The 26377-nt window shown below is 37.3% G+C and overlaps 1 protein-coding gene across 1 annotated transcript in view; it reads right to left on the bottom strand.

Annotated features, from left to right (window-relative positions):
- Vcan (versican) overlaps positions 1-26377 on the bottom strand; it is a 103574-nt gene that overhangs the window by 18286 nt on the left and 58911 nt on the right. Inside the window, exons 8-12 of the mRNA XM_013015935.1 lie at positions 16238-21433; positions 12294-12407; positions 10458-10571; positions 4873-5031; positions 3101-3183 (exon numbers count right to left, since the gene is read on the bottom strand). Of these exons, the coding sequence (XP_012871389.1) occupies positions 3101-3183; positions 4873-5031; positions 10458-10571; positions 12294-12407; positions 16238-21433 (5666 nt within the window). The remainder of the gene's footprint in view (positions 1-3100; positions 3184-4872; positions 5032-10457; positions 10572-12293; positions 12408-16237; positions 21434-26377) is intronic.

A 26377-nucleotide genomic window follows, 5' to 3' on the forward strand; every position in this document is an offset into this window, starting at 1 on the left:
CAAAGATTATTTCAATAAAAGCAATTATTGAAATTGAGACCTAATATAAACATGTTTGTTATTCCTGGGTTGTAAGACAGAATATCCAGACAGTGTGAGGTAAATACCAAAAGAGCCTTTTGTTTTAATACTGTTCTACCTCCCAGGATAGATAGGCTGTAATAAATCCTTCAAAAAAAACAAGACCCTGAGGGTGAGAGGATGCAGAAGAGGAGAAAAATCATTCAACTATATAAACAAAGTCCTCCAAACATAGTGACAACTTAACACTATTTCCAAGTGTAAGCACATAGTGTTCACCCTGAGGAAGGCCTGACCATCTATTAGGGATATTTTCAAAAGAAGAAAACTTGGAGTAAACAGTAAAACAAAGGAGAGCTATTTGACTAAAGGCTTGCACACATATGGAAGCTGTTAAGGATATGGGTGACTAAAGAAAGAACTACAAACGAGTTGAAGAGACACCTAGACTGTCTCTGAAAGGAAGGGGACAGAGGAAAGGGTGGATTCAAAAGCAGGAAAGTGGGCTAGAGATCAGTCAGATGGGAGGGAGACAGGATTTGGGGGCAGATGCTCTTTTCTGTTCCCAAGTGTTCAAAGTTAAGAGACACTCCTTCGTCCGCTTTTATTTCATACAGAGTGAACCAAGAAGAAATTAAGGGTCTGTCAAAGTTTGTTCTGGATGTACTTGTGTCGCTTTTTTTAATAAACGCCACTTGTTTCTGTGTTTCATTTGCTGCCTTCTTCTAACAAAGGCTCTAACTTAAGTCCATTTTGTCCTTGGTCTTCAAATTTAAAAAGTATGTTATGTTCATGCTGTATGGTTATGGTACATTAAGCTATCTTCTTTTGAAAATTTCCAATGAAGGTGAGTATTTCTTTCTTGACAAAGTGTCATGTTAACTAATTTACCAGAGTAAAGGCTTGTCTAGACTATGAAATTAGCAATTAGACTATTTTTTCACAGCATTTGTGAAAATTAATGTACACTAGCAAAAATTAATTGAATCCTCGTGTTGGTATCTCATGCCTGCAACACTAGCTACTCAAAGGGCCAAGATCTGAGAATTATGGTTTGAATCCAGCCTGGCCAGGAAAGTCTGTGAGACTCATTTCCAATTAACTACCAAAAAATTGGCCTTGGAACTGTGGATTATGTTGTAGAGTGCCTGCCTTAAGGAAAAAAAAAAAAACCAACGCTAAGGGCAGTGCTCAGGCCCTGAATTCTAGCCTCACTATCTTTATAAAATAAACATAAAACTTAGTTATGAGTTGTTTGCTTCAGCATAGATGATGACGATTGTCTTCCTCACCTGGAGGAAGACAAACTCCCTAATATTCCCACAAAGCTGCCAAAGAGATGCCAACGTTCATTCTCATTAACCAAACTCACAGGACTTGAGGATAAAGCTTTATCCTAGACATCATGAGAAACAAAAGGCAGGGGAAAGAGCCACTTCTTTGAGGAGATGAATTGCAAATAGAGAGACCAGAATAAATATCTAGGAATATATGCATGTTAACAATGAAAGTATACTAATCAGTTCCATTGAACTAATGCCACATTAGACTGGGATTTCACTCAGTCAGGTCATTGTGTAGCCCATGATAGACTTTTTTATACACTCTACCCAAACAAATGTAATTATTCTAGGATCAGGCCAAAACATGCAGAAAGCTAGCCAAAAGGAAAGACTTTAAAGTAAGTGGTCCATATTTGAAGGATATAAAGGAAGTACAAAATAAAACTGACTACTTGAGTCATGCTCATTCTAGCCTCTTTACGTAAAAGAGGTGGGAGCTCATAAGTACTTTTCAATCACATGTATAATTTCACAGGAAATATCTGTGGAAGGTAGATATTCGAATAAGCGTCACAGAAACCTAGTTTACAGGATATCAACAAGGGAAACCTTGCTAAAAACTTATGCTAAAGAATATACATGAATGAAAATTATAATAGTATTAATTATCTCAAATTTAGAATCATTTCAAGTGTGTTTATTTATTTATAAAAGTCCATAAAAACAAAATTGTCTATCTTCAACTGAAATTAAAATATAAGGACCCATTCTGTACATCCACTATTAGTGTAATTGACCAGTAGTATTTTCTTAGGCAAAGCCAAATGAAAATATTCAGACATAATGTTTACAGGTACAATTACTAGCTAGAATAATTAGAAGAAAATCAGACTATTGATCTTAAGGTTGGGGTCTCTACAAGTTATTAAGAGCATATTTTATAGACGATATACTTTTCCTTTATTTTCTTCATTTGCCAAAAGAATCTATTTTATGAACTTGAATAACATGTCTTTCTGATTTAATGTAAATTGTGATGACAGAGAACAAAACAGATTTTATTTCAAATTGCTAAATTAAAATTATATATAAATTGTGTTCAAAATCAAATTCAAATATTGACTTTACCACTTAAGACCAATACTGCAGCCTATCTGACCTTCTTTTTATTTATCTGTCAACAGGTAATGGATTCACTGGACATGTAAACATAGTTGAGCTCAGTAGCATTTCCTTAAGTGCACAGAGAAACTTTCCTGAACTAAATAAATACGTAAAACTTTTCCAGAAGCAGAGATTAGTTTGATAACAACACCAGAATAAATTTTCCTTTTTGCTAAACTCAATTTGAGATGTCAGGAAGGTATGAAATGAAATTTATCTACTTAACTAGCTCACAAAGGCTTAAGAAACTGAAAAATAAAAAAAAGAAATTTAGTTTTCACTTTTTTAAAAAATCAAATTTAGACTTTACTGTTCACTTACTGTCTAGCCTAGTGAACTACAATGTTATCTGCACTACAGAAGCACCCAAGAAACATCATAACAACTGGCTAAGACACACTCAACACAATTCTTTTGGTGATCTAGTTTTCCCTATTGGTGAAAATCTGCCATACTCTTCTTTTTGGATTCACAGCTATGGGAGAGCTTGAAACTCCATGGTAACCCTTCCCTGACTGAAACAATCCTCATGGCAGTCACTTAACATGCCTACAGCTTGATGTGTTCCCTGTAACATGAGCACAACACGATACCAAGCACAAGGAACTGCACAGATTTCATCAATGTCTTACCAATGTGCTGCCATCAGTCCAACGGAAGTCGTGCTCAAACATCTTGTCATTGAGGCCTATCCATTGATAATCATGGCCCAGACCTGGATGGAAAATAACACCAATGTGTTTACTACTTTTTCCGTGTCTTGGTGGAAAATATACTGAAGAAATTATTTTCAGAATGAATCATGCATTTTCTCTCCTGCCTGGATTTTTATTTAGTTGTTCAAAAATATTTCTCCTATTTTATTCTTTGTTCTTCTGCACAATATGCTTTAAACTAAAAGGCTAATTTTCAAACACTATGAAACATTAAAATATGATACAAAGCTGATAATTTCTCCAGTACTTCATTTTTTTCCATCATTACACATGATACACATTTTCTATTAATTTTTGATAATCCACTCAATAACTATATATGATGTACACACTTATTTTAACACCCAGATGTTTCCTCTGAAAGAATTGTAAATAATGAACATCTAAGTCAAAAATTTTCTATAAAAAATTATCCTAAAAAATAGTTACTTTTACTGTGAAATGACTGAATGGCAAATGAATCATGCAATCAAGTTAACTGAACACTATTCAGATTATAAATGAACAATTAAGCCCCAAAAATCTACAAAGCATTGTGGGCACATACTCAACAGAGCATCAAAAAGCATTTTGTAAGGACCATAGTTCTATATATTTGCTACATAAAAATATATACCTAGATGTCTTGCTGTTTGCTGTAGCAAGAAGTTACTAAATAGCTCTGAGAGTAGCTTTCTTCAGTTTTCACTCTTTACCTATTCACATTCTTAGGTAGCTCACTTTCTATAGTCAAAAATAATTAGAAATGGATAGGAACTTAGATGCACAAGGGATAAAACTATTCACAACTCAATTTTAATTAACTAGATTAAAAAATAGCAAAACGTCCTCCTTAACTTTGTATAGCAGATGCAAATATGCAAAAGAGAAGTAATAAAATTATACGGAATTAAAGAAATTACAAGAATCATATTGAATCCTAAGAAATGACCTTTTTCTGAAAGCCAAATAGCAAGACCAAATAGCCAAGAACTGGTGGCTCACGCCTGTAACCCTAGCTACTCAGGAGGCTGAGATCTGAGGATTGTGGCTCAAAGCCAGCCTGGGCAAGAAAGTCTGTGAGACTCTTATCTCTAATAAACCACCAGAAAACTGGAAGTGACACTGTGGCTCAAGTGGTAGAGCACTCACTTTGAACTGAAGAGCTCAAGGACAGTAGTACCCAGGCCCAGGGTTCAAACCCCACGACCAATTTCTAATGATTCGATCTTTAAGTAACATTTGCTAAACTAAGTAACACCTTCCTATTTTTTTTTTAAATTTTTTTGTTGGTTGTGGGGCCTGAACTCTGGGCCTGGGTGCTGTCCCTCAGCTCTTCAGCTCAAGGTGAGCACTCTACCACTTGAGCCACAGGGCCAGGTCTGGCTTTTTCTGCTTATGTGGTGCTGAGGAATTGAACCCAGGGCCTCAGACAGGCTAGGCAAGCGCTCTACCACTGAGCCACCTTCCCAGCCCACATCTTCCCATTTTATAGTTGAATGTTTCCCTAGGTCGGAGTTCCTTGGGTGAGGGATTTTTATAGTTTATAGACAAGGGATGTAATCAATTGAATCAAGACTAAGAAAGCTACTTCTTCTCAGTTGGATACAGAGAAAAGTAAAAAGGTCATGAGGAGTACAGTTTGAGGAAATCTGTGTGTGTGTGTGTGTGTGTGTGTGTGTGTGTGTGTGTGTCTGTGTGGTACATACGGTTCACAAACACTTGCTCTTCATGAGACAAGATGCTGGTGAGGTGGGCTCCCTGCAGGCGACATTCCCTTTCAGCGGCATCCCAAGTGCGTCGGTGGGCGAAGTATTTGTAGCACTGCCCTTGGAATTTGTGCCAGCCATAGTCACACGTCTCAGTGTCTGGGAAAAAAAAACAACAAAGGGTGGACTTCATTAAATTCAGCTACGTCATTCAAACTTGGCTTCTCAAGCCAAGTGCTGACAGGATACCCAAGCCAAGTTCTATGCAATGTCCCTGAAGTAGCTGATTCATAAATTTGGTCACTATGACAAAGAAATCATTATAAAATGAACCCAACTGATCCTAGCAAAGTGAGCGGCCGTACATCTTTGGAATGGAAACACGGATCTGATTGCATTTCCTTCGATAAAGACATTTTAAGCAGGAGAAAATACTGAAAAAGCAACCAGCCAAAACCTCTATAGTCTCTGCTGACTTCTGTGCGAAGCAATAGGGACTAATTTCTTAGCAACACCATTTTTTTCTTAAGAGAATTGTTCACAAATGATAAGATAAGAATTCTGGCTAACAGGATTATCAACACTATTTGCATAACGACTTCAAAAGCTCAGGAAATAGTCCTTTTCTGCTACTCAGAGACAGAACCACAGGCTTTGGATGTATAACATTTACACAGAGGGGAAAAAAAAGTCTTGAGTAGGCAGCCTTGGTGATACAGAATGTGTTCTCTCTTCCACACCAAAAGAAGAAAAGATAGGGAACTTCAAGTGTTATGTTCATCAGGCTTTTAACTTTATTTAAAGTGAAATAACCTAACCCAAGTTCTTGATCTTTAGGTTTCCCGCCCCTCCTCTTCCCTCTACTCTTCTCCCCTTCCCTTTAGTCCCCTCCTGTCTTCCTCTATTTTTCTGTTTCCTCTGGTATCTATTCCAATATATCTGAATATTATATGGACAAAAGACTTCAGCTTTATTTTATGTGAGTTTTCAAGAAAGCAGCCTTGCCATAATCACTGCATTCTCATTGACAACCTGCATTTAGACTCACCATCCTCTGTATTAAATTACAATTAATAAAAATAATTTTGACTTTCCCAAACCATATCTTACAAGTGTATTGAAAAAGTTACATATAAAATATGATGAAACTGAAAAGTTCATGAAATTTCAGACACTAGACAAACCTTCCAGATTGCTGTATTTTTTTAACCAATCAACAAAACTGCAATCCTACTCTATTAAATAAGTGCTTGTTTTCGATGAGACTGGGTGGCCAAAATGAATGTCACATGATCTTTTGACTTTCAGTCAAGTTCCTCCTCCTCATATAGTTGTGGGAAAGCATGCATTCTAAGGGATTTATCTGTTTCCCTCTCTGGCTTTCATGACTTAGACATTGATCCTACAACAGATGCAGCATATCTCTGAAGGCAGACTCCATTTCCGTTTAGTCTATCAATGCTGTTGTTTAGTTACAGGCAGCTGACTAATTGTTTTGAATAATCTGCCCTCCAAATTTGGACTTTGAGTCAAGTGTTATTTGGAGATCACCAAATCTCCTGGGAAAATACTCAGGACAGAGCTAGATGGTTTAGTTTGAAAAGTAGCACTCCGCACCCATGAATGAAGCCAAATGTGACCACTTGGACAGTAGTTTTCCTTTTGGGATTCATTTGGAAGAATTCAGAGGTAGAGTAATAGAGGAAGAGAGGAAATATGTCTTTAGGAAGGATTGGAGAATAATTTAGAACACCATTGTTGCCAACGTCAATACTATAATATTACAATACCATCATTTTCCTTAACTTCCAAAATTGTAATCTAAAATATGCATTTTAAAGTTAGCAGATCATCATCTCTTAAATAATACATCAAAGAAAACTCTATGCACTTAAAAAGTGTCATCTGTTAACCTAAATAATTTCAATTTGTCTTTTTTTCTCCTTTTGTCTTTTGTCATTAAAATAGACTATCATGACCTACTTCTTTCTCTTTTACAAAAACCTAACGTGACCATAGAATTTAGGCTGGTGACTTTGACTCTGCTACAATGCTGCTATAGTTTGCATACAGAATTGCCCACCCACAAGTTCATGTGTTTGGGAGCATGGTGTCTCATGTGGCGGTACTAAGAGGAGATGCAGTTTTATGGAAGATAATTAGATCATGAAGGCTTCACTCTCAAACTGGGTTGATGATTGGGTTGATGAATGGATCATGAGTTTTTACAAATAGAACAAGCCTGACCCCACACCAGGATCTTTTGAATCTTACCTTGTTTTGTGATCTCTCCTGTAATTCCCTTTCTGCTTTCCTGTCATATGTGATGGAGCAATAAATCCCTTACCAAAGACTAACTACATGGAGACAGCTTCTGTTTGGCTTTTCAAGTCTCCAAAAACAGAACGAAGCCTTTCTTCCTTATAAAATTCTCAGGATTGGGCTGGGAAGGTGGCTCAGTGGTAGAGCGCGTGCCTTGCATGCCTGAGGCTCTGGGTTCGATTCCCCAGCACCACATAAGCAAAAAGGAAAAAGCTGGAAGTGGCACTGTAGCTCAAGTGGTAGAGCGCTAGCCTTGATCTGAAGAGCTGAGGGACAGCGCCCAGGCCCAGAGTTCAGGCCCCACAACCGAACCCCCCCCCAAAAAAAATCTCAGGATTGGGTATTCTGTTATAATAACATCAAAACATGTTATGACAAATACTTTCCTCAGGTAGCAGGTACATACATTCCTATCTTGACCTGGGTGTCAAGGATGGTTTCTGTGATAAACCAAGGCAGAATACTTTATCAATCCATACTGTGTAAACTTAAGTTTCCTAATGACATATATGCAAAACCCAGTTAATAGAGTATTGATCTTTGCTGTTTAAAAGCCAGGTTTCCCACATTGCACTGAATTCACATTATTCATGAATTCAACAACAAAAACAAAGAGTTTACATGCTAAGTAGCATCATCCAAGATGCTTTCTGGGCAAGTAAGTTAAGTTTAGAATTAATCTATCTGAGTTGATTTGTTTTTCTAATCATACCTAAAAACAACCTCATTTATTGAGTGAAACTCTTTAGGATGGTATTTCCATGCTACTTTTGTTGTTATTCCTGAGTTTGAACTATATACCCAAAACCTTTGGATGACATTTTCTTAAAAATTACTGAAGGTAATAGAAAGCCACCTCTGCCTCATAATTCCTATAGTGCGTAGGTTGTCCTACAAAATCCCAGACTTATAGTGTATGAAACTTCTATTCATGATTATGGGAACTCTATTACTTTTTTTTTTTTTTTGGTCAGTTGTGGGGTTTGAACTCTGGGCCTGGGCGCTGTCCCTTGAGCTATTCAGCTCAAGGTGAGCGCTCTACCACTTGAGCCACAGCGCCACTTCCAGTTTTCTAATGGTTTTATTGGAAACAAGAGTCTCACAGTGTTTCCTGCCTGGCCTGCATTTGAACCATGATCCTTGGATCTCAGCCTCCTGAGTAGCAAGGATTACAGGCCTGAGACCTCGATGCCCACCTTCTATCACTCTTAAACATCCTCACTGAATATTTTTCTTTTTGTGCTATCTATGCAGTGTCTCTGATATATAGTTCTCAAGTCCTAAGAATCTGTGAACATTTTGATTCTGTGTATCTCCAAGATGCATCATAGATTTTGTGGCCTCTTTCTCGACTGTTCCAAGAGTCCTTTGTAGAGTTTATTACTGTTGTTCCAACAAAATCTGTCCTGACTTTAGAGTTACTGAGAATTAAGGAGTTCCTAATGAAGAGAAAGGGTCAGCTGAAGAAACAATGACACAGTCATCAAAGCACTTTGCTTAAAAAAAAAATGTTTAGACAATAATGCTGCTGCTAATGGAGAAAACATTTGTTCTTGGGCAACCTGAAAAGAAGAGTAAAAGAGTCCTTACTATTCTGGCAATAAATCACAGGAACACAGCTGCACTGGGTAAACAGATCTGGATGGGATATTTCTCATCAAATGAAGTGGATGAAAGTTAAACTTGCTTGAAAATTAAAATGAATGTACCTGGAGTTAGGTGACACCACTGATTGAATAAACAGTATTTTTTTTCCAATAGTCTTTTAAAAAGAAAATTCCTTGTAAGAATCTGTTTACCAGTCCATTCATCAGGTACATGTGTAAATAAGTTATTTATCTTTGAGAATTTTTTTAGAAGTGTGAAGATATTGACAAAAACTGAGATGTTGCCCGTTGGCTTTTTTTTCCCCTCAATAACTTCCTAGACATGTGACTATGAGCAGATATCCATTTTCCTCTCTGAGCTTCACTTTCTAACACACTTAATGCTTAGAAATAAATGCCTTTGGGAAACCATAAAATATCAAGAAATAGCATCTCTTTTAATTCACTGTCCAGAATGACTTACGTCACCAAGATCAGGACCTTTTGTTTTATTCAGAGCTCTATCGCCAATTCAGCAATATCTAATAAATAGTAGGAGCTTAATAATTACTTGGTGAACAACTGATGTTTTTAATTGCTCCTAGGACTCAAAACTAATGGAAAACAGAATAATTTTAATATAGCTGAATGTTCTAAGTATGTCACCCTTCGCTATTCTTCAAAAAGTAATATCTTTCTTACTTTTCTAGTTTAAGAAAAGGATCCTTCTTGTTCTGTTTTCATATTTAAAATTCTAAAACAAATTCACTCTAAGCAACAACAACAAAAAGCCCAAAGCTTAACCATTACCCAACCATTGTAACAGTAATTCAGTCCATGCTGCTTTCAGCTTTGCTTTAATTGTAATGACATTTGGATTAACACCACAAAGCAGAATGCAGGGCCAAACCAATGTGTCTGAGTGTCTAATACATTTTAATTTTGTCTGGAGGAATGGAACTTTGGCACTGGGTAGTTTGATCAAAGCCAAACCACTGCAAGACTTTAAGGAGAGAAAATCAGTGTTCTGGAGTTGAATGTGCTGAGCATGCAATCTAGCTCTGACTGATGGACTGAGAAATGGTACCACTAACCACCTGAAGTGTACTTCTAGGTCGGCTATAAAATGGAAATTATAGAGACTATGAGATTCTAGGTCTTTCGTTTATTTAGAAAAAGTAAACACTTTTAGTAGAAATAGTTAAAAAAAATTCTGGCAAGCAATGATATATTATCATTTATATAGTATACAGTAGGTAAAGTAAATATATTCTAACCATTATATCAATTCATCATCCAGATATGATTGATTATGAAAATTAAGCCCATGTATTCTAACTACTATTGCACTTAGTATTCCTTGGAACACATTCTACATTAAGGCCAATGCTGTCCTAGGTTGTCTCCAAGAAAGATTATGGGAGGCTAATCCTTCTGTTGGTTTAGATGTCCTGAAATTCAGCTCAATGTGCCAGTCTGCAATTCCATTGTATAACCAATTGTAACCAAACAACCATAATCAAGTCAACACCGTGGTTGAGCTATTTGTTAGTTATTCATACAAAGGGAGAGTTAGAAAACCTGTAAATTTCCTCTACAAAAAAGAATATGCAGAAAGGTCAGCCTTTTGAAAAGTTTCATTAATGTTCATTAAGTGGTTTTTGTAATGGTTCCTACCTTGTTCACAAAGTGCGCCGACATAGCTTGGAAGGCAGAGGCATCTAAATGTATTGAAGCCATCCACGCAAGTAGCGCCATTCCGACAAGGGTTAGAGTGACACTCATCAAAATCTGAAATACAATTACAAAGGCCCATGAAAACACTTTAGGAAGGGATGAAAGAATTCTATTTAATGTGAGTTGGGCAAATAATACACGGTTAACTAATCAAATTTGAATTCCAGATTTTTTAAGAATAAATGAAATTTTGATTTATGTGTATGCATTATATATATACACACATATCACTATTTTATCTGAAATCCAAATTTAACTGGCCAACTGCATTTTTTATTTGCCAAGTCTGAAACCTTTAAAATAATTTCAAATACAGTCAGAGAACCATTTCAAATGCATCCAGAATACACTGAATTGCTATTCTTATTGCTATTGGGTAAATCCAGTTAGCCCTGAAATAGATAAGAACTCCTACCCTCCTATATTCAGTCTTGGTTCACACTCTGATTACTTTGATGTGAAATATTCAAATATTCGAAGTACCTTACTTCATTGTCCCCCTTGCCACTTCCTCATCAATATAGCCTTCATTTTGCTGTCATCTTTTTTTTAAAATTATATTTTATTTTGTTGTAAAGGTGATATATAGAGAGGATGCAGTTAAATAAGGTAATGTGTACATTTCCTGTTGAACTGTCATCTTTTTGGACCCAATCTTGGTAAGTTTATTTATTTATTTTTCCATCCCTGGGGCTTTAACTCAGAGCCTGGGCACTGTCTCTGAGCTTCTTTGTGCTCAAGTCTAGCACTCTACTACTTGAGCCACAGTGCCACTTCTGTCTTTTGCTGAGTAGTTTTTATTGCAGATAAGAGTTTCACTGAGTTTTCTGCTGGGCTGGCTTTGAACTGCAATCCTCAGATCTCAGCCTCCTGAGTAGCTAGGATAAGTTTATTTGTTTGCTTCCAAATTTCCATGACTCCTCATTCCTCAGAGGGTGGTCCTTTAATGTCCTCAATATCATCTAAGGATTTTAGAAATGCATTTCCCTAATTGTCCTTCGGCTGACAGATTCAAGTATTTTGGAATGGAAACAATAATTTGATTTCCCAAACCTCTGGATGATTCTTATGTATGCTAGTGTCTTAGACCCATTTGGCTAGAGTATGAGGCAAAACTATTCAACCAAGTCAAAGCTGAGAACTTTGTAGAGGAAATGAAAACTAAATAACAACATAAGAATAAAAGAACTATTTTAGTGAAAAATCAGTTATGTTCCATGGAACCCAAGCAGGAAAAAAGAACACAGGAACTCCACAACTTTTTGAGTAGAGACAAGTTAGACTGGAAGCTAAGAGTCAAGAGAAGGGCCTTTCCCATCCCACATCAGAGCAGAAATTATCTCACCTCATTAGCTCTAAATTTCCTAATTTATGTATTTAGTCCTAAGTTTTAACTAGAATTTTGTTTAGAAAATTATACCTAAATTTATCATGTAATTAATATGTTGAGCTGAGGGACAGATTAGATGTTGTGGGGTTTTTTTCCTGCTAACATCTACAACATTTTTATATTTGTAAGCCTTATCTTCAGTAGTCCCCAAAATACATCCCTGACTTCAGTAAATTTCACAAAATCTTGGTAGTATTAGCAGAATTCAGTAAATATCCATTTCCATTTCCTGACTTAAAGAAATTACTTTTTGACCCTTACTTCATTTAACCTACACTGTGGGTACACAGGGGTTCCTCGGGGATTTAACCAATCTGACAATATAAAATTTCCCCCAAGGCAGTTTCTGGACAAGAACTGCAGTGCCTGAGCAAACAACATCTTACCAAGTTCACACTGGTCTCCACTGAATCCTGGCACACAAGTGCACACATAGGAAGTTTCAGTAGGGTAGCAGGTGCCCCCATTAAGGCACGGGTTTGTTTTGCACCGATCAGGTCCTACCACGTCCAGGAAAGCAAGAACAAACAATTAGGCTTATAATAAAGATTCTGATGTACTTTTAGCATAAAATGAAACTTATTGCTACCATAACAGAAGCATTACCATAGCGGTTTGCATCTAAGAATTTAACATTAACTTTACTCTGGAGTGTTCCTTGTCATGATAACTAATTGTTACAAATTACATCTATTCAGTTCTAGGACTCAATCATGACTACTTTTAAGCAATATTTCATAGGTATCTGGCAACAAATACATTCTACTGCAGATTTAGTTGGCATGATAATGGCAGTTGATTTTAGTCAAAAATGATTACACATATGTGCACAGTGAATGGAAAATGTTTTCTTTTAAACGAGGTTAGTTCATGTGAAATGGCTGGATACACAGAACATGCATTCTTTTAGAAGACTGGCTTGTTACCATCATTTGAATTATTATTGCCTTTTACCACTTAATGCTCAGAAACTGTCTTCCAAAGTGTGCACTGATGTCTCTTCTGCTACATTAACATGCCTTTTCCAAAAACACGTTCCAAATGTACTCCTTTAAACTATTCTTGAAGAGAAGCAATACATGGATTAAACTCTACTTTTAAAAGCAACCCCAATACAAAACCTTACCTAAAATAAAATTCCCAAATTTCATTATCATTTTCTTGTTAAAATATAAATAAAACCAGCCTCTCAAGAGATCAATGTAAAGACCCAAACCATAAACTTGTGAAAACAAGCCATTTACAATGTATTTTTTAAACATCAATTCATATCATTTTAAGCACACGTTTTATTTTGTAATGTTGCTTGGGTATTTTCATAAAGAGTTGGTATTTATTCTTTGATTTTCTTCCTGAATATCCTAATTCTCACAATAGTTTACAATCCAAATGAAAGTCACATGCTTAATAAAACAATGGAGATAAAGAGATTATATATGGTATACAACCACGTTTTCAAGAATTCTTAGTCCCCAAATCCTGAAATCATTAGATGTGAAGAAGAAGATACCTAACTTCTGATGAAACACTGGCTATAGAAGAAGGCTAAGCCATATCCACACAGGAAAATCACTCATACTTTCTTAGTGCTAAGTCTGGACTTTCTTAGTGTTAAGTCTGGACACCAGGTAGACCAGAGTGATACACATTCCAGTTTGGAATTGACATTAAAATTAGGTAAATTGAGCCGAGTGCAACAATTTCTCCTGAAATGACCACAATTTTTGAGGCACTTTCCCCTATATTTCCACAAATATTTAAAGCTTCTCTAAACAATTTTAGCTAACTATATCCAATAGTATACTGCTTTGATGATGAGACTGAAATCAAGGTCAGGTATCCATCTGTGAATATCAAAGTGACCCTGTGCTATTCCAACCAGAGACACAAGACACCATGCTGACACCAGGAGACAGGACTGGGTAAGAAAGGAACCTGAAGACATTCTGATTAGGAGAAAAGTTTAGATCTTCTTTCCTTCCTTCCTTCCTTCCTTTCTTCCTTCCTTCCTTCCTTCCTTCCTTCCTTCCTTCCTTCCTTCCTTCCTTTCCTCCTTCCTTTATTCCTTCCTTTCTTTGTTTGTTTCTTTCTTTTTCTTTCTTTGTTAAACAGTTTGTATTAGCTTCTAAAGTTGAATCTCTAACACATACCAGGCAATGCTCTATTTGAGATGCTGTTTACTGAATTTAGCTTAAGTGGCAGTTCATTTTGTAATGAAGACACACTCTCTAATCCTTGGTAAAACATTGTGGCCTGGAAAATGTGCAAACATTCTCACTCATGTGTCAGAGTTAACTCACAATATGTAGGCAAAATATGCCAATTGTTTCTATATCATATTGTCAACAACCTGAACTTTTTATTTCAATTAAATTGCAAAATAATAAATGCTGGCCAAATTACTATGTTATCAGTTGTAGTATGAGTAGAATGATAGCAAAAAGATAAAATAAATTTTAAAAACTCTTTGTCAAGCTGAGAGCCGGTGGCTCACGCCTGTAATCCTAGCTATTCAGGAGGCTGAGATCTGAGGATCGCAGTTCAAAGCCAGCCAGAGCAGGAAAGCCCATGAAACTTTTATCTCCAATACACCACCAGCAAACAGAAAGTGGCTCTGTGGCTCAAGTGGTAGAGCACTAGCCTTTAGCTGAAGAGCTGAGGGACAACGCCCAGGACCAGAGTTCAGGCCCCACAACCGAAAAAGAAAACAAAAATAACTCATTGTTGTTTATTTCACAGAAAGCTCTAGGACATTTATTTTAAAATGTACTTTCTGACTTTTACTTTTCTGACCTGCCAGATGAAGTACTAGTACCACAAAAATTATTCTAAAGAAAGCCATGACTTAAAACATGTTCAGTAAAACAAAGTATATATTTTCAACCAACATATCCTTTGAAGTACTGACATTTCTTTTTCAAAGTAAAAACTAGTTGATAATAACTACTTGTAGAACATACTGTCGTCTATCTAAGCAACAACACTCTAGGAAAAGACTAGAAAAGCTGACTTCTCCACATTCTCAGACTGGATTGAGAAGAAAATAAGTTCTAGTATGAAAACATTCTAAGACTCCTGGGTTACATATTATTAAGTATCAATTGTTATGTTTTTATTATATTTGAAAGCAGCAGAAAAGGACAATCAGAAGAGAGGGACTCTCTGAGTTCAAATCCCACTTTGGTCAAGATGTGGCTGTATAATCTTGGAAAAGTAATTGACCCTCCTTTTATATACAGCTAGTAATTCTGCATTATAGACTTTTGGTGAAAATCAAATGAAATTGTCTTTTATGAAACAGCAGCAAATTCATGCTTGCTATATATTCAGTGTATAAGCAGAACTCTCTCAACAGACACAAATATACAATAAATACCCACTATAGCTAGGTACTATGTTTGAAAACATTACATGCACCATCTTAGGTAAGGAAATTACATTAGTGTGTGAAGTACAATTGGTGTTGCACTTGCTGTGAAATATTTATTAAAGCTAACTGCTATTCTCAGATGTTAAAGGCCGAACAGATTTTGATTAATCACATCCATCAATAAAAGAGATTTTCTAGTTTTTGTGTTTGTTTGCTCAGGAAAAAGAACATTTCTTCTGTGTCTAAGAAGAAGTATAAACAGGGTGCTTGTGGCTCATGCCTATAACACTAGCTACTCAGGAGGCTGAAACCTTGAGGATTCATGGTTCAAATCTAGATCAGGCAGAAAAGTCTGAGATAATCTTATTTTCAATTGACCAACAAAATACTGGACTGACGTCATGGCTCAAATGGTAGTGTCAGCTATGAACAAGAAAGCTAAACAAGAGCTAAAGAGCCCGAATTCAAGTCCCAGTACCAGCACAACATAAATAAAATGAAATAAAGTACAAACTAAGTACATAACTACAGAACATATTAAAAAGTACTACTCTAATTGTGTGTGAAAATACATTAGATTCTCTTTCCATTATTTCATTTTATCCATGTTGCAACTGTATGTTGTTCTAAAGCATAGAAAAGTACAAAGAAGGACGGCAACTACTTTGTACAGCTAACTACTTAAAGATAATAAAAAGGACATTTTTATTTAAAAAAAAAAGATATGGGTATATTTGTAAAGCCCAGAAATACTCTATACTTACTGTCATTGTACATCATTATGAGTTTAATACAGTGGTCTGGAAGCTTTCGTACAAACAATATTTTCAAATCTCCAATGATTTATAATAAAAATAACACAGATATATACACACACACCCATATATACATATATATAATGTCAGAACCAAAGGACGGATTCCTGTTTTGGAAACAAACTTGTCAACGTGGTGATCTTACCTGGTAAATAGACTGCTGTGCCTTCCACCGACTCTTCATTAATGCCAATCAGGAAATCAGTTTCCTTAGTATCCAGAAGGGAAAATGGTGATGTTGCAAGCTCAGTATTTGAATCCACAGTGCTTATTGTTGCCTGATTGCTTGAATCAAGTATTCTTAATTCCACTTGTTTCTCTGATGCTGCCACTGTGGAACCCTGCCCTCTCATTAAAACTGCGTGTGTTTCAGGGTATCTTTCCAAAGAAGGAGGGGTGGTGGGCCTCTCAGATGTCTGGGGGTGAGGTGTAGGCACCAATGAAGCCCTGAAAGTTGCAGAAGCAGAACTAAAATGTGGCCACTGTGTAGCATCTTCTAACTTATTTTCACTGGCAGCTGTTGTAATGGTTTCAGCCTCAGGTGTTCTGCTACTGAGAAACACCTCAATACTTTCCCCAGAGAGGAGATAATTGCTTTTGCTTGTTGAATCATGGGAGGACTCTGTTTCTTCTTCAGCAGTTGATTCTGTGACTTCTGACAACCTGGGTTTGTCTTCTGAAAGTTCTGTGTCAGGAGATACAAACGGAGTCTCTGTTCTATGAACGTCTTCTTCACTTGATGGCTTGACAGTTACTTCACTCTTTGTATGAGCTTCTTTAAAAGAATCATTGGGAGGCCTCTGAGATGATCCAGCTTCTGTAGCTGGTGGAGCACTTGGTTCAAGAATCTCTGGGTGTTCAGAGGCTCTGCTGCCTACGTAAACAGGGAATGGAGAGGGCGGCACCTGAGAAGGCAGACGCATAAATGCTGACACTGCAGAGGCTGTGTCAGTGTAATAGGAAGGGCTGGATACTCCCAGCCCATGAGAAGCTTCTGTTAAACTCGGAGCTGTGTGGTGGATACTAGTGATACTTACATAGGAAGTGGAGTCTATCAATGCCTCCTCATCTCCTGAAGAGTACTCTGGCTGAAAAGAAGAATCTGTATGTTTCTTTTCTTCAAAGTTCTCCTGTGTCCTTTCCAAGTGCCCCATGGTTGATATTATCTCACTTTGGTCTGCAATAGCTTGACCATCAGACAAAGTGCTTGATTCAAATATGTCATCCAGAGGTATTGCTTTACTTTCTAGTTCTTTGATCTCTGGATTCGTTGTGGTAGACTTCCTAGGAATGGGCAGGGATGATGCTGTGGGAAGTAAAATATCTACATCTGTTTCTCTAGTAGGAACAGGAGTCCCAGCTGCAGAATCAAAACCCCTGTGATCTAAGAGGTTTCTGTCTTCCAAAGTCATGGATTCACTGTATGTTGGCTGAGTATTGCTAGCCAAAAGAGTATCACCAAAACCTTCTGATGACTCCTTAGTTAAAGAAAGGTTATCAGCTGTCACCTTCTCTTGAACTTGACTGTTTTCTTCATTACTTCCATGTGGTCCTGATGGTATGTCTGGATCTATGTCTGTTTGCATTCCAAGGATATCTGTATATATAGGTTTAGTGTGATCGATGTCTATGATAGTGTTTTTGTCTGATGTTAGCTCAGGTAGAATTTCAAGGATGCTACTCTCAGTAACTGTCAGTATTAAATCCATATCCTCTTTGTCCAGATCTATAATAATATTTTCACTAGATTTTCTTCTGTTCGGTTTTGAGGTAGAATCTTTTAGTGCCTCAAGATGATCTTGGAAACTACCTGCTCTGCCTTCTGTGGGCCTCTCATGTGGCACTGTAGTTGGCAACATGCTAACCAGATTAGGTGAGGTTTCGTTTGCTTCTGGATGAAGAGGCAGCATTGCTGAGATGGTTGCATACACATCAGCCTTCCCAGCTTCAGCACGTGGTGCCTCAGGATGCTTTTCCAGGAATCCATCAGAAACAAATGGAGTGCTTCCTTGCTTGGTGGCTTCAGTTGTTTTAGAAGTGTGGAATAAATCAAAACTATTCATTTCTCCAGATCCTTCTCCAGAATTTTCATGAGACATGTCAGTTGGCATTGGTATTGACATAACAAATTCTTTGGCCATTTCAAGACCATACGTTCTAGGCAGAAAAACAGCAGAAGAAGTTGATGTTTCTTCAGTTTCTGAGGTTGAAGAGTTCTTACTAGAAGTTTGTTCAATTCTGGTTTGAGGTTGACTAGTCTGAATTTCTTCTTCCCATTTGATGGTCTGATTTTGAGGGTGATCAATGTCTCTGGAGAGAGGAAGAGGTGCTGTAGTGTGTCCTTCTGCTCCAATGTCACTTAATATTTCTATTAAGGTTGTGTCAGATACTGCCTCTGTACCTTCAGAGATGTTGTCTGTTTTGGAAATGAATGTTCTAATTTCATTTGCCACACTTCCAATTCTCTCATAGTCTTCCATGTTACCACTTGAGATGCTTGTTGCTAAACTCACCATGTGGGGATACGATGTGCTTATTATTTGTTCCATTTTAGTAAAATTCACTGACATTGTAGGGAGAGGAGGCAAAACTTCTTCTCCTGATCCCAATCCAGAGAATAAGAGATCAGTATCTGACTCTTTCAATATTGGTCTCATATTTTCGGGAATTAGTTCTATTCTTCCATCCTTGTTAATTGATGAATCTGTTCTCACATTTTCAGTGGGTAGAAGTTCAGTCACTAAGACAGGAGCTAAGGAAGAGTCTGGCCTCTCAGTAGTTTCAGGGAGGGGAGTATATGACTCCAAGCCTTTTGGATCTGAATATGGAGTAGACATATGAAGTAAGGACATGCTTTCCTCCTCCATTTCTTTGTCATTGCTAAAAGTCTTCTTCATTGTTAGTATAGAATCATCTGTGGTTTGGAGTTCAGGATATATTTGTGTACCAAAAGTTGTATGTTCTGATACAAGAGAACTTTGGAAGAATTCAAAAGGCCTTTGTTCTTGGATTGTTCTGTCTGATACTGTTGTACTTTGAATTGCTTGGCTTATAGAACTGACTTCTGGCGTAGACCATAATGTAGATGGCTCTATTGTTTGAAGAAAGTCCACTGCAATTCTGCCATCGGCCTTTACTTCTCCCTTTTCCGATGAGTCTGCAGTACTTTCAGCTTCTACTGTTGGTAAAATTGTGACTCTTTTATCAGTTTCATTCATGACACTCATTTCTTCCAATCCTTGATCAAGCAATGAAGAATCTGTATCAGAAAGGTTTTCTGCATCAGTGGGACTCACTGGGTTGGCAGAGCTTCTGCCAGGGACCAGTTGCTCACCTGAGCCCTCAGCTGAAGCTGCAAACTCTTCCCATGGGAAGGCTGAAGTGCTTACCATAGTGCTGCTGGGTTGTTCTGAGTTAGACAATACATGGCTGTGGTCTGAAGTGGGTATTACAGATGGTGAAATCTGATCATTTGTAATTGATGCATACCCAGAACCTTCCATCATTGTTCTATCACTTGTAATAGGATAAGACACTGTTGAGTAGTCTCCAAAGTCACCACTGAAACCTTCTTCCCCAGGAGAGCCGGTGGAAAAGTCCCTCATTTCTGCCCTGGGAGTTGGTGCTCCTGCCACTTCTGCCATTAATTTTTCCTTGGATGTTTGGTTTATAATTTCAGTAGCTTCTCTGTTCATGATTGTACTCAAAGCTAGTCCTGTTGGCTTAGAGGAGAATGAGGTTTCCACATGGGGAGATGGAGTGGCAGCTGCTTCCCTTTGCGATTGAATTTCAGAGTCCAACTTTAATGAAAATGAGGAAACTGTCATGGATTCTGGGGTAGCAGCAGCTTCTCCTGAGCCCTGCTCCATAAAATGAGAGATAGGGCTACTTTGAAGAGTGGACAGCTCTTCCTGGACCCTCAACTGACTGCTACTGCTTGGTTCAAAGGGCTGTTCCCCAAAATTGATTGCCACATTCGCTTCTGTGAAGATAGGAGTCGATTTTTTCATGTTCTTCTCAAACTCTGTGGGGATCATCAAAGAGCTTTCACTGGCCATAGCTGACTCACTAGATGGAGCTACACTGGCATTTTCTGATTCAAGGGGTAAGCCGAGTTCTTTTGCCTCACGTGTTGTTGAGTATATCTCAACTCTAGATTCTGTACCTGTAGCTCCCTCTCCCTCCTTTTTCTTTTGCTTTCCTTCAAGGTACGTGCTCATACCCCAGTCAGAAGTGTCTACTTCACTTAAAAATTGAGTAGGCACCACTTCAACCAAAGGTTGTTCTGAAACCGTATATATGGCAGTTTCAGGAACATCCAGAAGGCTCTCTGTGATCATTTTGTTGTTTGAATCTAAGGTAATCAGCGCATCTGTACTATTCACCTGTGACAAATCAGTTACTGTGGGAAACATTTTCTCTCTATCCTCGTCTACCTCCCCAGAGCCTTCTAGAATTGGAGCCAAAGAACTCCCTGAGAACTCTACAATTTGTCCAGTTGTCAGTTCCACCCAGCTTTCTAGGGTAGACAAAGAGCCTGGATTTCCTGGTTGGGTAACTGATCCTTCCTCTGACACATATGCTGGTACAGAGTCTGGAAGCATTCTGGGAGTGTACGTGATAGGACTATTTTCTGCCTCTTCACCTAATATTGCTTCTGTAGCCCTAGAAGGGACCATTTCCTGAGATACTTGTTCAATGGCCGCTTCTCCTGAAGACTCCTCAGGAAACAGAGTTGCAGGTTCACCAGGTTCATGTGTCAGGTTTTCAAGGTTAAAACCTCTCTTCGTGGTGGACTCGGCCCTCTCTATGTCTTTTCCTTCAAGGACTGGGACTGTGGGGAAAATATCTGGCTCACCACTTGAAAACTGCTCTGTTGATTCAGGATAAGTCTCAGGTTTCCAGGTCATTTCCAGAAATTCAGTGGTTTCTTGAGATTCATTTGGTTGGCCTCTGTTAGAGAGTTCTGTTTCTGTCATTTCATACCGCTGGCTATCACTTTCAGAGCTGTCTGAGAAATTTTGAGAAGGAGCAACACTTTCAAACTGGCCACGTCTGGCTTCTGCAGCTTCTGGGTCCCTGGGCACCGTGGTGACGAGTTGCTTGCCATTTATGTACTGCACGGATGGAGTGGTGGTCACTTCAGTGCCATTTGTACAGTCGTCATCTTCCTCTTCATTTTCTTCACTGTGATAGATATCTATGTCTATGACACTGGGTAATTCAGTTAAAATTTCAGCAATTAGATCGTGCACTGGATCTGTTTCTTCACTACAAGGCTCATCTTCTTTAGATTCTGAATCTATTGGATGACCCATTACACTCAAATCACTCATTCGACCTGAAAAAAACAAAGTTTTCACAATACTTAAATGGAAGATTTGGCAGTGCGTGAACAGAAGAAATCGCTAGCAAGGCTGATCACATTCACACACACACATACACACACACACACACACACACACACGTACACTCACACACAGAAAACAATTCAGTTTTGTTTTCACAGTTAGTAAAGTCACCCTTCTCCATACAGGTTTCCATCTTCAAATTTGCTGTTCTAAATTTACAACAAGAAAACAAATCCCATTTTCAGAATATGGAAACAAATTGTCAAAACTCTTCAATATGTTTGACAAAACAATAAAGTCTTTAACATGAAGCAATTACATATACACAGTAATCATGAAACAGAGCAATTGATTTTTCTGTGAACTATGAAAAACATTAAAAATGAAAAACATTTCATCTGACCATATACATAAAGTAATTGATTGCTGTTCTAGAGGACGCATAGGTTCTCTCCGTTCCATATGGAAATGAGAAGAGATTCCTTCTGACATCTTCTAAATCTGCTTGAAAGACTATTTGTAGAAAAACAAAAGAAATAATTACTTATAGCTCATTCACCCTGCAGTGGTTGTGTCTAGCTAACGCATCATTGAAGGTAGAATTCAGACAAATCCCATACACAAGGTCAAGAAATGCTGAAGGGGTAGGGTCTGGGGAAGGACCCTTCCACACTGACTCCTTCATCCTCTGTGGGATGTGACCTGACGAGACTGAGTTTAGTTCTTGTTATGAAGATTTTTCTCCAAAGGAAGTTCAGAAGTCACATCTAAATATTTTGGCTAGCACACCTCGGATAATACATATTAGAAAAGTATTCCCTGTATTCCAAATTGTCACATGACACCAACTAGACTCATTGTCTTTCCCCCCACCAGCCATGTACCAGCAAGCCCCTTGCCTCTGGTTCTAGGAAGCAAAGAATTCTGAGGCGTTTTCCCTTATCAGAGAGGCTTTTAACTGTTCTGGGAGAGGATCCTCCTACTAAAGCTGTTCTAGAGCCAGTGAAAGCTCAGTGAAAGAAGGTGATTGTGGGTGCCCTGAGCCTCTATAAAGGCAAAACTTCCAGAGGAACACAACTGCAGAAGGCATTTTCAGTTTAGCCTATGTCCTGCTAAATGCTGAGGCTGAACTTGAGGCATATACAGGAAGAACAAATAAGGATAGCACCAACCCCCCAGCCCCCACCCCCCAGCATCAATCAGGAAGAAACCAATTGTTTCCCTTGAATGGCTCCCACTCAAAGAAGCCTCTCCCATCCATGTCTGCTGTTAAATACAAAATGATAATCCAACTGAGAATGCCGCAGGAACACAATCTTGTATTGTAGTCTATTAGGCATCAATATAAATATACATGTTATATGAACTACCAATACAGATCCTGTGGAAGTTTATTAATTTTCTAACTTAAAAAACCAAAGACCACAGACTTTCATGTAACCAGAAGAAATACACAGGTCTAGGCATAGAGGTGCATATGCATAATTATAGCTACTGTAGAGGTAGAGACAAGATCACAATCCAAAAGTAGCCCAGGAAAAAACACAAGAGGTTGGGCTGGGAAGGTGGCTCAGCTGAAGAGCTGAGGGACAGCGCCCAGGCCCAGAGTTCAGGCCCCACAACTGGACCCAAAAAACAAACAAATAAACACAAGAGTCTATCTGAAAAACAGGCTAAAAACTAAAAGGCTGGAGCACAAGACCGTAAGTTAAATTTCCAGTGCCATCCCAGCACACATGCATAATTTCATTTTATCTTTAATTCTAATAAAAAAATAAAGTACAACTCAGAAAAACAAAGAACTCATATGTATCCCATCACATTTTCAGTAATTTATCTCACTAAAACACTATTCATGTAGGTCTGACATTCTAAGCCTAACAATAATTCCTTCCATCTTAAAATTTCATTCTTTTTTTGGGGGAGGAGGGTCCGGTTGTGGGGCCTGAACTCAGGGTCTGGGCTCTGTCCCTCAGCTCTTCAGCTCAAAGCTAGCGCTCTACCACTTGAGCCACAACACCACTTCCGGCTTTTTGCTTATGTGGTGCTGAGGAATCGAACCCAGGGCCTCAGGCATGCAAGGCAAGCACTCTACCACTGAGCCACCTTCCCGGCCCTTAAAATTTCATTCTTTACATATGATTTGTTACATTTCCACAACAGTCTACCTCATACCCTCAGCTTTTCAATTAAATTCAGGCACATAGTTAATGTATTTAAATGAATGAAGTCTGTCAAACAGAGCATTGTCTAAACGCTATATCATAAAAACATAATGGAATGAATATAAGGTATTTCTGCCACAGATATTGCAGTGGTTTCTAATTGCCAAGTTCAAGAAAATAATTATATGTCTTTTTAACAAAATTATAATTGAAAAGAATAAATTTGTCAATAGTCTACTGAACTTGTTACTCTGATCCTGTGGTGTCTGCCATATATATGTTTTGAAGAGGACACAAACAAAATCTTCAGATAATTACATCACAATACAGTTTGGGTAAGCCATGTACTATAAAGAAAATGTTTAAATATTTGCAAGAATAAATTTAAATTCCATTTTCATGGATTATTCTCTTGAAATACCAATAAGCAACCATTGTGTCAAATAGTATTATCATTATTAATACTATTTGAATATAGTTGAATAAAAGCAGTTATAATAATATAAAATCAGTCATAACTATTTTGTACGACTTTGTGGTATGTAAGTGGAGTTTCACAAATGTACTTAACTAAAACTGCACATATTCTCATTTTACATGCAACCCTTTTATGTTGTATCACTTAACACATGTAAAACTGGAGTTCATTAAGAAGTTTTGCAACAAAAACTCAACTGTTAGATGCACTATTTTTAATTTCCTAATCAAAATAAATATCACTGCAATGTAACCATAGTAGATACATAAACTTTGTATACATTTTACAAACTCAATTCCACCTCTGCTGGATTTTGTCTAGAAAACTAAACTCACTACCACCATATTGCCTTGTTCTCAGTATTATCACCCCAGGAATAAATGCTTGCACAAAATTTACTAAGAATCTTATCATATATCAGATCTACAGATGGCAATGCTTTCTCAACCTTATAGTACCTCAAGTGTGTTTTCTAATATTCTCTGTCCACAAAATAAATATTTTGGTATTAAGTTAGAGAAATGGACTGATTACATTATTTTCTCACTCTTTCAAGGAGAAACGTGTTGAGTGTATGTATTGCAAATCATCCATAATTAATTTTTAGATTACAATTAGTTATTCACCTCACTCCCAAGTGTTGAATCTGACTTCCTTTCTGAATAGTAGAAAACAAGAATACATCAATCAATTCCATTCTGTTTTTCATTTTGCCATAATGACTCAAAGAACAGTTAGCACTGTTAGTAATAAAGAGTGATTGAGAATAAAATCTATAAATAACAATATGCACATTTGACAAATGCTAGTTTTGACAAATTCTATTGTCTATTTGAGGGTTATAATAGGATAGTAAGGTGGTTATCACAGGGAACCACACAAATATCTATGATTGTATGTGGATGTGATTAGATTTCTGTAAAAAGAGTAGCTAAATTCTATTTAACAAAAATAAACCCCTAGTGCAAATATGCCAACTATCATCCTCATGTTATACAGCAGATCTCTAGAAAAATGTAGTGTAAGAGACTTAAACAAAACAAAAATGCAAAATGAGAGTAAAAACATTTTTTGCTCCTTTCTTCTAAAAGGAGAATTCTCACAATTAGTCCAGTAAAACTCATTGTTTATATTGTCTCAAGTTTCAAATGTTCTCATAAGGTTTCTCAATATTGGTTGGAAGGTGAGATATGAGGTAATTACTTGGGACTTTTAAGTCACTTTTTTTTTCTTGCCAACAGACTCTCTACTTTTGCATCTCTATCTTATTCTGCTAGCATATCTAGGTTTTTTTTCCTTTACACTTAGCATTTCATGGCAAGAGGAGGCAGGGTATAAAATCTATTAATTGTATATTTAGGTCAGTAAATTCTTTCCCAAATTCCCATCAATAATCTCTTACAGATCACCAAATCCTGGTTGGTCCTTTTTGTTTATTCATCCTCTGAAATTACCTTTCCATCTTCCTTTCCTGTAACCACCCCCACCAACCACACATATTATTAAAGAATTATAATAGCTGTAATTATTGTAAACCAGAAAAGCTTCTTTGTAATATATGGTCAGACTGACACCTGCACTATTGTGAAAATTATGTCTCATTCCAAAATGGCAATCTGCTCTATTTCAGAGTAACAGAGCAAGTGAACAGACCTATTGACATTCCAAGCTCTTAGATGAACAAGTCCTTATAAAAGACTGCTCTATTTTAAAATTTCACTCTAAGGATAATATAACTTTTATTTGGTTTCAAGAGTCAAACCACAGAACTCTATAGAGCACATGTATAATCTTTTCTGTTTATATAAATATATTTTAACAGCTTGACTTGAATATACTACTACTATAGTTAATAGGGTTTTTTAATGGCATTTCACACAAAGCTTTATTGCTAGCTGACCTCAAACTATTCACAACTATTTTTAAGTACTTCATGGCTGAGTTTTGTAGACATAGCACAAGTCTCCCACTCATACTCATACTAGACACAAAACACAGTTGCTCTGATGCTTAGGACACTAGTTAAAATTCACATTATCCTGGGGGAACTTTACAGTTTGCATTAAAGAGTTTTAATTTTAATTAAATATAAATTATACCACTCCACTAACATAGATAGATAATATGTTTTGTTTAAAGAAATTTGTTTTAGTATGTGACAAAAAAGACCTTATTTCAAAAATATAAGAGTCATGCAGAATTTAAAGAAGTCTGAATTATCAGACACACAGATTCAATAACCAGACAGAAGCAAAAGTTTCCCTTTCATGCACCTTTCACGTTCTTGAGAA

This window comes from Dipodomys ordii, unplaced genomic scaffold (assembly GCF_000151885.1).
Source record: "Dipodomys ordii isolate 6190 unplaced genomic scaffold, Dord_2.0 Scaffold28, whole genome shotgun sequence".
NCBI classification, from domain to species: Eukaryota; Metazoa; Chordata; class Mammalia; order Rodentia; family Heteromyidae; genus Dipodomys; species Dipodomys ordii.